Source organism: Wyeomyia smithii, chromosome 3, assembly GCF_029784165.1.
Source record: "Wyeomyia smithii strain HCP4-BCI-WySm-NY-G18 chromosome 3, ASM2978416v1, whole genome shotgun sequence".
Lineage (NCBI taxonomy): Eukaryota > Metazoa > Arthropoda > Insecta > Diptera > Culicidae > Wyeomyia > Wyeomyia smithii.
The window spans coordinates 262,319,346-262,332,710 of NC_073696.1; the positions used below are offsets into that span (position 1 = coordinate 262,319,346).

The window sequence follows — 13,365 nt, forward strand, 5'->3', positions numbered from 1 at the left end:
AAAATTTCCTGAACTAGTTTGCATTTTTTTCATCGGGCAAAAAAATGAAAAATTGACCGCTTTAAGGCACGGATCAAACTCTGATTCGCTTCGTTACTGAAGAATAAATCTAATATTTACCATTAGATCACAAAACAATCAACTTCAATACTTATGGCAGCTTCGTGGAACCATTTCACCGTTCAAAATGGTCGTGAAATAATTCCACGCGAAGCGTCGTTTTTTCCGTTCTCACTTCACTGATATGACACTCGTAATAACCCAGATTCCACGGCAGATGTCACTTCGCGACGTTTTTCTCACTTACGTGAGTCCCGTAATAGGACTTCATTCACTTCGCTCTGATTTCACCGTGAAGTAATAAGCACCAATATATTATAGTCGAGTCTCTATATAATCGAGTCCGACCTGTATTTGTAATCATCAGTGGTGGGTAAATACTTTTCGGAATGTTTTCATAAAAATTCAATTATTGTCTAAATCGAAAAAGTAGAACCAAAGTTGTCATAGATTCGAACGCATTGCATCTTACAAAAGTTCTTGGTGTGCCGAAAATTCAATCTAGACCTTGAGCTTGTTCTTGAAAATGCTCCTGTGGTTTGTACGATAGCTGGAACTCCATTCTAGGGTAAAAAGACTGACTTGCACTTGTGTCGTAAAGAGAGGAACTCTAGACAATTAAGACAATTCAACGTTGTTTGAATGAAAAATGCCTTTCAAAAGTAACTTTCGCAGAAAAGTATGCTCGTCTTTCGAGGCAATTTACGTTCGCCATCAGTAATTCACAGTTTTTCTAAATAATTCTATTGTCGCTAGCGAAATAGCGATTAGCGTTTTGAAGGCCACTTTAACTTTACCGACGCTAACAGTTTCGCTAACCAGCTCAAAAATTAGCGAAATCGCTAAACCACTAACTGAATATTAGCGTCGCTAATTAGCGATTGGCAAAATAGCGGAATGGTGCCCACCACTGATTCGTGATTTAGAAAAAATACTAATAGCACAAAATGACCAGATTATAGAATAAAATCTTTCGATCAGACGAACTCAGCTTTTTGAGAAGAAAAAATGGGAGGACATTGCGAATATTAAATATTATATTATATTATTATATTATATATTTTATATTATTATTATATATTAGTAAACACGACGTATAAATAAGAATAGTTTTCGAACGGGAAAGAGAATATATTGAGAACATGCCGTAGCATTGCTTTTGTTGAGGTTCAAAACCCAAGAAATTTTGCATCGTAGTCATCAAAAGCTTTCCGAGTAGTCCTTTCTCGCTAAAGACATAAGCAATCTCGTTACTAACCACCATATGCAACCCCTTGTTTCAGAAATAAATGAACAGGTATAAAACAAAAAATGCAACTACTAATGAGTGCGAGTTCTAATGCCATTACAGTTACTTGACTGATATCGTAATCAACTGAAATGCATTAAGTATAATATATTGAACAAGTTTGCTTTATTTGGAAGAAAACACGGTTGAACATTGATGTCTTGTTAGAAAAGATTCTTCTTCTGTACTAAGCTTCGCAGTAGATCTCTTTCTTTGTTATTTTTGTTTTCGATCGAATCTGTCCGCTGCTATTCACCTAGTGAGTATTTACTGCTTAGCGATTCCGAAAACTCTGTAATTTGATCTAGGCTAGGCAAATCAAAGTAAGCCACGGTTTTTTTAACCCTGGAAAGATAATCTTATTCTGGCGTTAAATTGATGCATGAACATTAAAAACATTAAATCAACTAGGTATCATCTACATCTCAGCCCTTAGAAACATTTGTGCAAAATTTCTGCCAGATCAAAAATGGTCTATTAAAATTGCTGCCTTGTATTGCTTGAAATTGGCCTTTTTTTGTCATCCTTTTCTGTTTTACTGTAGTGTTCGTTTTTACTTTTTCAGTAATAGCTGAAATTATCAGCTGGTTTTAACAAATGTGTACACTCCTTCAGCCCAGTTTTTCATGACATATTAACATCAATATTTTTCAACTTCTTTAATTTTTAAACTTCTAGGAATCACACACTAAATAAATACTAAGATCATATTTTGTAGCTGTTTATAAATTTTAGATCTCTGCATTCCGATTATTGAAAAAATTCACTGTAATCCGTAGTTTTACCGCTAAATGTATTTCATATTTTTATTTTAAGACTTCCGATATTCAATTGTTTATTTCTTCACTATTAGCACTCTGAATGATTTTAGTTGAAAACTTTCTAAATTATTATCAGTTAGAGCTGTGAATTTTTAGCGCTCTCATTGAAATGTTTACTTCTTCTGTTTCTTTTTAATATTTTACTTTCGAAACATCGATGAATTATAACAGTTTGTTAGGAACAATTGCTTATTTTTTGAAGGGCATCTTTCATGTTGTTTTGTTGAAATGCAGATATTTTTACAGCAGACAGTTTATTTAGAAAGGGTTCGATTCCATTCGCATACTGCAATGAAACATAGAGTTGACAATACCCTCCGAAATGTGATTGTAATTTTTGTCAGTCAAAAATCATTACTTTCGAAATGTTATCTTCAACCACTTTCCGTCGAATACCGCTTCTCAATGTTAACCCTTCTTTTCAGCAATTGATACATTGAATTGAAAGTGCCCCATTTGTTGTTCACGGTGCTCCCACAGACCGTTATTATGAAAAAAAAAATGCACCAGAGAATTTGAGTACACCATTCGATTCGTTATGACGTCCAGAATGTCTGGTCGAAATTTCAAAATCATCGTACGGTACATTTTTAAGTAATGCCCTTTTGAAGGTCGTAAAGTACAAAAAAGTGATATAAAAACGAAGAAATACTTATTGTAAAGCACATTTTTCAACCACAATTTCATGAAATAACTTGCAAAATGGTTTCTACACATTTCAAGGGTTATATTTCAAGACATTAACAATTGGTGGAAAGATTTATTTGAAAATTCCACAGTGCACAGTAGTCTAAACTCGAAAAATCGTGATCGTCCTAGATTTGACTGTGAAACATTGATTTTATGTACTCAATGTCTTCAGCAAAATTGTTCCATAGAACAAGGCCTTACTTTCGGCGTTTTTAGTTTTTTGATCAATCCACCTAACAGTTAGATAAAAAAAAAATTTTTTCTAATTTTATATACCAATATACCAGATTGCATCCTTCAGCAAAGTTGTGGAAAAATTTAAAAGAAAAACAATTGCTGAACATTGCGATGTCCTATCTGTACGTTGGACACTACAAAATAGAGTTTTTTTAGAACACCACTCATTAAAATCAGTTTTATGTCTATAATTTTGTCTCTAATGATCAAAGCAATGCAAAATGTTCTAAGATTTTATTCATTCAACTAAGATTCTCTCGAGACTTTATAAAATTTATTGTTTTGACAATCATGGAAAAAGTTATAGACAAAAAACTGATTTTAGGGAGGGGTGTTCCACAAAAAACTCTATTTTGTAGTGTCCAACGTACAGATAGGACATCGCAGTATTCAACAATTGTTTTTCTTTTAAAATTCTCCACAACTTTGCTGAAGGAAGCAATCTGGTATATTGAAAATTAGAAAAAATATTTTTCGATGATGATTTCGAAATTTTGCCCAGACATTCTGGACGTCATAACGAATCGAATGGTGTACTCAGATTCTTTGGTGCATTTTTTTTATAATAACGGTCTGTGGGAGCACCGTGTGTTATCAGCATCGTTAACAATCCTGTCCTACAAACTTTCTGGAAAAGATCACTGGTAACGCTTAAGACCTTTCAGAGAAGTAGTTAGTCGACGACCTTGGAAATTCATTACGCTTGTAATTGAAACTTAACTTAATTTTCATATTCCATTTACGTCTGCCGTAACATTATTCTGCAAATATTCAGTCGGTCAATGTCACACAAACGTATTTGGCCATTTAATTTGGACACTTGTCACAGTTGAAGGTTGCCCTTCTATTCCCGTTTCCGACCACTGCAAACTGCAACTGTCAACTGTTTTATTTCGAATACTCAACCGAAGGGTTGTGGGTGGCCGGTTGTTACGTGTCACCTGAGGCGGCAGATTCAACTTCTGGGTAACTACCGCAAAACAAAAATGTGTTAGTCGTTTTTTTTGTTCCGCTTTGTAGACCGAGAAAAACCGCATAGCTTGGGACCGGCGCGATGCCATAAAAAACTTGATTTCTCGCTCTTTCCGCGGTGGACTTGTCGATTGTTAACTTTTAACGAAAGCAAGTGACGAGTTACCGACGGATTTATTATCGGACACTCTACCCTAGTCGGTGGTTCGCGTCGATAGTAAAAGTACCGAATTAATGTTAAATTTGTTTATTTGCATGGTCAGAGTGGAGCTCAAGCCTCCCTGCCACGGCGTACCGCCTACTTATGCTGCTGGGGGCCATTGCGGGAGGATGGGTGGTTTTGCTACGAATTTTCTCGCGTCACAGTCGAGCCCTGTGTGCGCTAATGTTACTGTTGATTATGTACTGATCGTGATCACGATGATGATGATGCTGCTGCTGTCACGCGGTCGTCGTTTGCCTGTCGGGTCCGGTGCAGTGTATGTTGCATGCTGCTACTACCCCCTGGATGATGATGGTGGTGCAGCAGTTGGTAGCATCTTCGGTTGCCGCTTGCTTGCTCGGCGAAGAAGAGAGGGTGTCCGGCAATGTGATCGCGGCGAGTGGGTATGATCGCGACGGCTCGCGCTTGGAGACCGGCGATGGACCCCAAATCAACCCCAAGAGCATCAGCGATGATCATTTGAACGGTGTATAAATATCATTTGCAATCTGAAAATGAGCAACAGTCTTAATTGTGCATTGTTCAAGCCAAGTACACAGCAGCAGCAGAAACAGTAGCAACACCAGAAGCAGTGTAGAACTTTTGGAATTGTTCTTGTGGTTTAGGATTCTGCGGTCACGGAACGAGAATGAAAGTGTTTGTAGTGTTAAGTGTGCTGGCGGTGGTCGTATCGGCTCGTCCTGAGCCTCCAGCTGGCGGTGGCTACCCGTCCTACGCGCCGCCGTCGTTTAGCTCGGCCGGCGATCTCGGATCGTATTCTGGTGGTCAGTCCCAAGGTGCGTGCTGTTAGGTGCAAAATAATGAAACAAGAAAATAGGGGATACGACTTAGAACTTATTCCGTTGCGGAGGAGTTTTTAAGTGCTACTAGGAAATCTATAGATGTTGGATGTGAAGAATTTGGTGACTAACCGAATCGCACAACCGGGAAAATGTGTGCCAAATGTAGTGAAACAGGTTTACTTTTAACTTGGATGTTATTCAAGAGGTACTCGTGGTAAACAGGTAGCCAGTCCTCACGGTAATGTTCAGAACATAAAGGTCGGTTCTTCAAACTTCGTCTGGGAATTTTTCGAGAAGAAGGATGAGAAGAGAGGACTGATTGGAGCACAAAGTCTCTTTCATTTTTAGCTCGTTCGTCTAAAATTTCAATTTCAACTGAAAATCCTATCATGACAGTGAAAAATTGCAGCGCTCGTGTGAAAACATGTGCAAATTCAGAGTTCAGTTTAGATACGCACTTGAAGTTAACTGCCGAATCTCGGTAATTTATTGCCGAGACTGGCACCACTCGGTTTAAAAAAAATTCGACACAAAATGTTACCAAGCTACCACTACCGAGGTTTCAAATATTTTGTGCCGAAATTTCAGTTAGATGAACCGAAATTTACGAAAAAATGTGACAGCTGTCATTTTGTGGTGTGTAAATAGAATAACCAGAATTAATGCCACGATAGTCATGACGTGTTCAACAAAGTAAGCATGTGAAGTAAAGTTAATATTTGCGAATGATTTGTGAGCCTTCACTATTACCTTATTTTCGTTGTTTTCATAACGTTCGAAACCATAGTGTTTTTGAAGATAATCAGTTGGAAAATATTTTTTACACTTTTACAATCTATCTAACTTACAAAAAGGCCACACTGAAAAGAAAGCAAGCAAAATAAAAATATAGGTATTTTTAATCGGCTTATTTTGAGCAACGTTTCTGATTTTTTGCCCTTTAAAATTGTTCAAACAACATTAAAGTTATGCTAACAGCTTATAAAATTAAAAAATATAATTGGTCGAAGAGTTCGAATGCTGATTTGGAGTTTAACAAACGCGTCTTCACCCACATTAACAATCGGAAAAATTGCTTAGAAGAATATTTATTGGCTTATTTTTAGCTTTAAATAAAGCCCATAACCAAACTGAAGCCTAAATTTTCGTTTGTTAGAATGATTGGGGATATTATAAACAAGTAATTTGGTTTAGTATTATCTTATACAGCTAAATATCTGAATAACATTGTTGACCAACAACGTTGTTTGTTGAGAGTGAATTGGGTGTTGTTGTCGCAAACATGTCAATGCAGGCTTCATTTGAAGGACTTCTCAATCATTAGGCTGATTCATTGAAACATATAACGTTATACGAGCTTCCACTCGTATTTGAAGCTAAATATATACAATAAGTACAAACTCGTATGAGATTAAGCGATCAGTACTTTTAAACATTGTGAGTTTGGGACATTACGGATTACAATACTTTCTCTGATTCTATTAAGGCATTTCTACTCTATAAATTTAACTCGAAGCAGGCCTTGTTTTCCTCATCACCAAATTGTGTGAACTGGTAGTAAAGGTGATTTTGTATTTTGCTTTAGTAAACTTGCCACCGTAAACACGAATCACACACACATAATCATTGTCAATGACTAATTAACCTCTGTATTACCCTCTCCACAGGAGGAGGCGGTGGTTACAACTACCAGCCCGCGACTCAGATCGTCCAGAAGCACATCTACGTGCACATACCGCCCCCAGAGAAGGAGGAACCCAGCTATCCCCGGGTGGTGCAATCCGGAGCACCCCAGAAGCACTACAAGATCATCTTCATCAAGGCCCCGACGCCTCCACAGCCGAAGGCGCCGATAATCCCACCTCCACCACAGAACGAAGAGAAGACCCTGGTCTACGTGTTGCACAAGAAGCCGGAAGAGCCGGAGGAGATCGTCCTGCCGTCGGCACCACCGACCAAGCCCAGCAAACCGGAAGTCTACTTCATCAAGTACAAGACCCAGAAGGAAAAGAAACCCGAATACGGACCACCCAAGCAAGAATACGGATCCCCATCCGGTGGATCCGGTCCATACTAGGCGACAGTCTGTGGTGGCTTGTGGCAACCTGTCTGTTGATAGCGGGGCTGCCACACAAATGACGTACCGCTACTGCAAGTCCGATCTGGTGCGAATGTGCGAGCGAGAGAGCTAGATTAAATCCAATTCCTTGTTTCGTTTCGTTATTAGCCTGTAGGGAAATGAATACTGAATCGAAGCTGCGGACGTTTTGGTTTCAGCAAAACCGTCTCGCAGTTTCCGCGCTTCTACTTATGTTGTATATAGGACTCTGCGACTCCTATGCAAAAGCATCTGTCCTTAGCGAGCCATAGTCGAATCATCTTAATATGTTATTTATTACGTTATAACAAACAAAAACGCATATCTAGTTGAAGTAAAAAAACTAACGGTGACAAATTTACGAAAAAAAATCCTACACAGATTCTTTCAGTCCGAAACCCACAATCAATCCCAACTTCAGCGGAAAATGTTGCAATACTTACGTTCTTTTACTTTTACGGTGCGGGGTGAATTACCCTAATGCGATGGCTCTAATAACGCAGCAACCTTCGACCGTATGGATGGATGATGATGGCCTACGCTGCTGCTTTTACGCCAATAATGATGCGAACGGTACAAGCGTGCATACGGTAATGGTGGTGCGCTTCAAGGATGATGAATTTGGTATAATTACCGTATCAATTACGCACATATATAGAGTGACCCAATGGGTGATGTCGAGTTCTCGAAATTACTTTGCTCCGAAAACACGAGAAGCCAACCGATGCGATGAGCAAATAAATCTAAACGAAACACGACCGCACTCATGTCGATTATTTTTGATTACTTACCTCTTTGTCGGTGCTTGACCAATTTTCTTCCAATTATGAAACAATTTCATCGCTACGATGAATCAATCATGCTGATTGAATATTTCGTCTAAAATTTGATTAATAAATCACTTTAACCAACAAGCGATTGATGAAAAAAGCTCAATTATCATATTTAATTCAATTATGTACAACCTCTGGCAGCTCGTTTGTCGCTTGAAAATTTCTCGGCAAAACTACATCTGGATGCCGTATTAAAGCAGCTTTCAATACTTAAAGGTCAAGAAAAAAAAAAGTCATGTCAATCGAACCAATCATTGAATTACAATTATTTTTTGCATATAGTTTCCTGAATCAAGAAACTCCTCTGAGTTAATAGTGCTACTGTTGTCATGAAGAAAATCAATTCAAATTGTGGTCAAAATCTCCGAAAAAAAAAATGTTCTATAACAAAAAAGAAAATTGATTTTGAATAAAAAAAAAGGTAGAACAAAAACGACTTCAACACTGTACGCCAGTCTATAGCCAGTGGTTCCCAATCAGGGATCTACGGCTGTCAAGGGGTCTGTAAAGCGAATGCGTTGGTAAATCTGACAGGTGATTAAAATTTCTCTCTACACAGACTAGATTTTCAACCCTTCTGCCAGTTGAGTTCATGATATAAAAAAAAATTAGGTAGGGTAATCGCTCCATTATTCATCTCAACAGCTAGGTGCACCTATATTCATCTTATTTCTCTCATTTGCCCAATGTACCGTCAAATTTCTACATTTTGAAAGTAAATCTATTTGCTTCTCGATTTTGTCAAATGGTTGAAAGTTTTACGATGAAAATATGGTAAAATTTGACGATAAAGGCGTGATGAGATGAATATAGGTAGTGAGATGAATATAGGAGCGATTACCCTATGTATAGAGACAGTGGTAATTCGCGGCAAAAAAGTTGAAAATTCGCGGGTGGCAAGATAGAAAATATTCAAAATTCGCGGTAATTTCACGGCAACCCGTTCTTTAGAAAACGCCAAATAAAGTGCATTTTTTTGGTAAAAACAATGAAAAAAACCGTTTCATTCAATTTAATATACGGTAACTTAACAGTACGATTCATGATTTCTTTGCAGTACGGACTTCTGTGTCAAATTGTCTTCAATCATATTTGGGTGTCGGCAGGCACGTATTATTCCAGTTATTCTGACTCACGCTGCATTCCGCATCTATCGAGTTTCCAGGAATCGATAAATATTTATTTGCCAACCGGAAAAGTTCAAAAAACCGTCCGCGTTTCGAATACTTACCAAAATTATCAAAATGCAAAAATGCTTGCTACTTGAACTAAGTAGGTATATCTTGCACTTAGATTTTGCACACTCGGAAATTTTATCATGCAGGTCCCCTATCGCCAAAATCTTTGCTCAAAGAGGATCTAGTAACTGAACCGTCCGAAAACAATTCAACCCAGGCTGACAAAATCTCGTTGTAAGAGAGCAGTAGTACTATTCCATCTTATTGGTTGCGTAGGAAAAGGCCTCCCGTTGCCATCGAGGTGCCTATCGATCTTTAGATTTGTCCGTATTGTTGATTTTCGCGGCATTTCGCGAATTTTTGATAACTTCGCGGCCGATGCTGGATTTCGCGGAATTCGCGGCTTCCGCGAAATCGCGATTTACCGCTGTCCCTACCTATGTAGGAAGATATGGAACTGAAAAACACAGTCTAGTATTACAAAATTGTAGCTCAAATTCTCTTGGAGTCGCAATGCTCTTGATGATTCGCAAAGGGGACCGCGGAGTTCTTTGTTCTAGGCAAAGAGGTTGAGAACCAGTGCTCTAAACGCATCTGAAGGCTGGAAAATGGTGAAAAAATGGTTTGAAATCCAGTAAACTTGGGTCTTCCACAGAAAGCAGAACCACGGCAGGCAGAATCACGAAGGGCAGTGTTCATTGACCAGACACAGAAGCCGAATTTTTCATAAGACGGAAACATTAAAGGCAGAATTACGAAGGGTACTAAAAATAGACACTTTTTTGTAAGATTTGGAAGGGGTCAAACTTTTTCAAACAAAAAATATAAATGAAAATTGTTATTTGAAGAAAAAAAAAAGAAAAATATTAAGTTTTTATCAGAAAAAATGACTGGGAGTAGGATAATTTTTTTAAAATGTAAGAGACTTGATAGGTCATTAAATTAAATCACTGATGTCACTAATATCAAGAACCTGCACACTCCCCCGGACCCCCTAGCCCTATTGCACAAAAGGCAGAAAAAATAACAGAGAGATGGACTGCCGGTACCCGCATAACTGTCCCATACGGATTTTGGTCACTTTTGAGTTATCATCGGGAATCTTAACTTAATTGTTATCATATTTTTTGAAAGAAAATTAAAATTGATACTTTTGTATTAAAAAACATGGGAAAATACCAAGTTGTTTTTGTCCCATATTGAAAGTACCCGCATTACAGTCCCACTGCATAGTGGTACAAACTGCAAACATACAATTTTGCTCCAGATTAATGTATATCGGATTATTTTAGGCATATAGAAGTATGTCATTTAATTAACTAGACTAATGTTGTTTTTCTGTGGTACAATCTACGTTGCCAATGATACTGCCGTTTGCTGGTTGAATTTATATGTGATGGGACAAAATATGCGAGTACTTTTAAAATGTACCCGCATATTTTGTCCCATTTTGTCTTTTTTTTAAGTTATATAACGTAAAATCAATTCCATCCATTGTTTTTTGTTCTCAATGATAAACTTGTGATGCCATGAAACTGTTATGGTCATTGGTTCTGGATGTATTTGCTGGAAAACCGAAAATTCACGGATAATATTAAATCGCCGTTTTGTCAACTTCTTATGGAAGCTGGAAATGTATTATTAACCATTAGAATAGCATTGCTAAATCTTTCAATCACTTGTGGGTTTCATTTTTTTTTGCTGCAAGGAGCAAAAAACGGTGAAGTATTGTAATAATACATATAAAAATATCATGCAAAACATCAACAGCCGACCCGTCGTCGAAGCCAACGGCCTCTAGTAAGCGAGCATCTGATCTTTTAATTTCTTAGGCTTGTTAAAAAAAAAGAATTGTCATATTGGAAAAAAACCGTTTGTTATTACAAGTATTTTTTATAGTTTTTCTAAAATATAAAAAAAATCCTCTTTCCGATTGGTAAAATGATTTGGAATTTGATTATTTTATTTTATTCGATTCAGATATTCAGATTCGAATTCAGATCTTCATACATTTTCGGTTGAATTAATGAAAGGGTCGAGATACTGTTAAAATTTTCCCTGCATCATACAACCCTGCATCATACAACAAGCAGTTCTTGGAACATTACAACATTGATACGAGCGGTTACGTTTTTTTTTTGCGATCGTCCTTCCGCTCACTTTTTGCGCTCAGCCGAAGTAACAACAATTTCTCTTTGGCAAATTGGTAGGCATTCTCCTTGATGCGAAAAAAATCATCGGCAAAACCTGCTGAAGGTTACCAACGTTTCACTCTTTTCAACAGTGCACAACACTCGTAGGTACTGACTGGCTGGAAAGAACTTCCTTGCTGTACTGCCGGGGCTGCGCATCAAGCTCGAAAATCAACTTCGCCGAACGCATTAACCCACACCAGTAGAAGGATAGATAGTAAAAAGTGAACTGTTAAATTGAAAACCGCGGCTAGCTTGGATAGGGGAGGTAAATCAGCAACCTGTCGCCAGCCAATAAAGTAATTATATTTTAACCCCAAATCGTACAATCAGGCGGACAAAAGGAGATGATCAGCCGTTGAAGACGATCACCAGGCTAGGATTAATGGGGCGCCCTCCTCGCAGTCGTAGCAGGCCTAATGCTGTGCGTTTTCATTGAGAAATTTACGATCCCTGCGGCGGTAGGCTGCGAACCCGCTTCGGATGAAATCGCAGCCGGCGACGTTGGCGGAGGCTCAGAATGTTGCTGCTGTGTGGTGTGAGCTGTGTTTTGACGCGCTCTTGGAGAAGATGAAAACGAAGAATAGTGGACATAGTCGTGCGCAGGATTTTTGTTTGGAAGGGTGTTTTATTGAAATGATTTTTTCTAACTTTTGAAAATGAAAAGTGCGTATTAGTCATTTCGTTACAGAACTGTACCGGTCTGGACGAGGGACAATTTTTTCTAAGCCTAAAGGCCACACCTTTTATTCCCGTTCATTTTCGCATTCTCGAAAAACTACATATATTGCCCGCTTTACTGCCTGTGATCGCATAATTGTAACATTCGACATTTTATGGATTTCGTGCTTTTTATTGGGAAATGCTTAGAATAGTATGTACTTTTTACATCTGGAAAAATATGCTTATGTTTGTGTGAAAAAAGTCGTAAAAAATACCAAGTTGTTTTGTCACATAGCGTAAATAACCGCATAATTGTCACACTGCTTAACTTTTTCAACTTTTTTGTCGAAAAAGTTTCCATCCAAATCCACATCTGCATCCTTTGGAACTCGGAAGTTATTCTGGTCCGGTAACCAACCACCGGTGATCCGTTTCTGATGTTCAGCTCATGCTTGTTGAATACATGAAAAACTTCTTTTTCCATGTGATATATTCCAAAAGTAGTTTGAAAGTGACGGCATAAATGTATCATTGCAAAAATTTCAACCAATTTGACTTCAAAAGTAATATTCAATGAATACATAGTGTAAAGTAGTGCTTTCTTCATGATACTAAGTTTAGTTAAAGTGTCTATTTGCGAGAATATATTAGAGAATAAATGCATTTAAGGTCAAAATATAAAAGTGCGAATTGCTCGAACAACCAATTTTGCAAATGTTACAAATATGCGATTATGGGCAGTTTACTAAACTTAAAATGTAAATCATATGAAAAAATGAAATTAGTTCGTAAAGTAAGAAAAAGTGCGTTTTTGTTACCATGTTTGCCGGTTTCTCATATACCTGCAAGTCATTTGTATAACTGGCAAGAAGAATTTTTAGATCAATATCTGCTATTATTCTAGTGTTTGATTTTTCGTATTTTTTTTTTATTTCTACAAAATTTCAACTTTTGCTGCGGTCTAAAGGGAGCCTCGTGATCAGTGGCTTGAGAAAACTATTTTACTTTTTTAAGGCGAAAGAAACTAGCCACCCCGGCAGATACTGATCCCGAAGGGCGTTAACCTTCAAAGCGACGCATCAAAAGATAACGATCTGCGGCGGAAGTGTCTGATCAGAGAGTTCGATCTATCTTTCTAAGCTCCGAAGCGATAGCAACAAGACGTGTTCTAATTAGTAGTAAGTGTCTAATTGATGTCAGTGAAGTTAGGTAAGAGTTATTCAATAAAAGGTACTATTTGTATACTATTTTTAGCTAGAATTAAAAATCAATAAAAAAATATCTCTACTGCAGCTTAACCTAAAACAAGCCGCACATGGCGTACGTTA

General features: G+C 37.8%; 1 protein-coding gene across 1 annotated transcript; it reads left to right on the plus strand.

Annotated features, from left to right (window-relative positions):
* The first annotated feature begins 4,778 nt into the window (after positions 1–4,778).
* Positions 4,779–7,536, plus strand: LOC129732196 (uncharacterized). The gene is made up of 2 exons (XM_055692811.1): positions 4,779–5,067; positions 6,741–7,536. Exons 1-2 carry the CDS (start codon positions 4,920–4,922, stop codon positions 7,148–7,150), a joined length of 558 nt encoding a protein of 185 aa, XP_055548786.1. The 5' UTR covers positions 4,779–4,919; the 3' UTR covers positions 7,151–7,536.
* Positions 7,537–13,365: the final 5,829 nt, after the last annotated feature.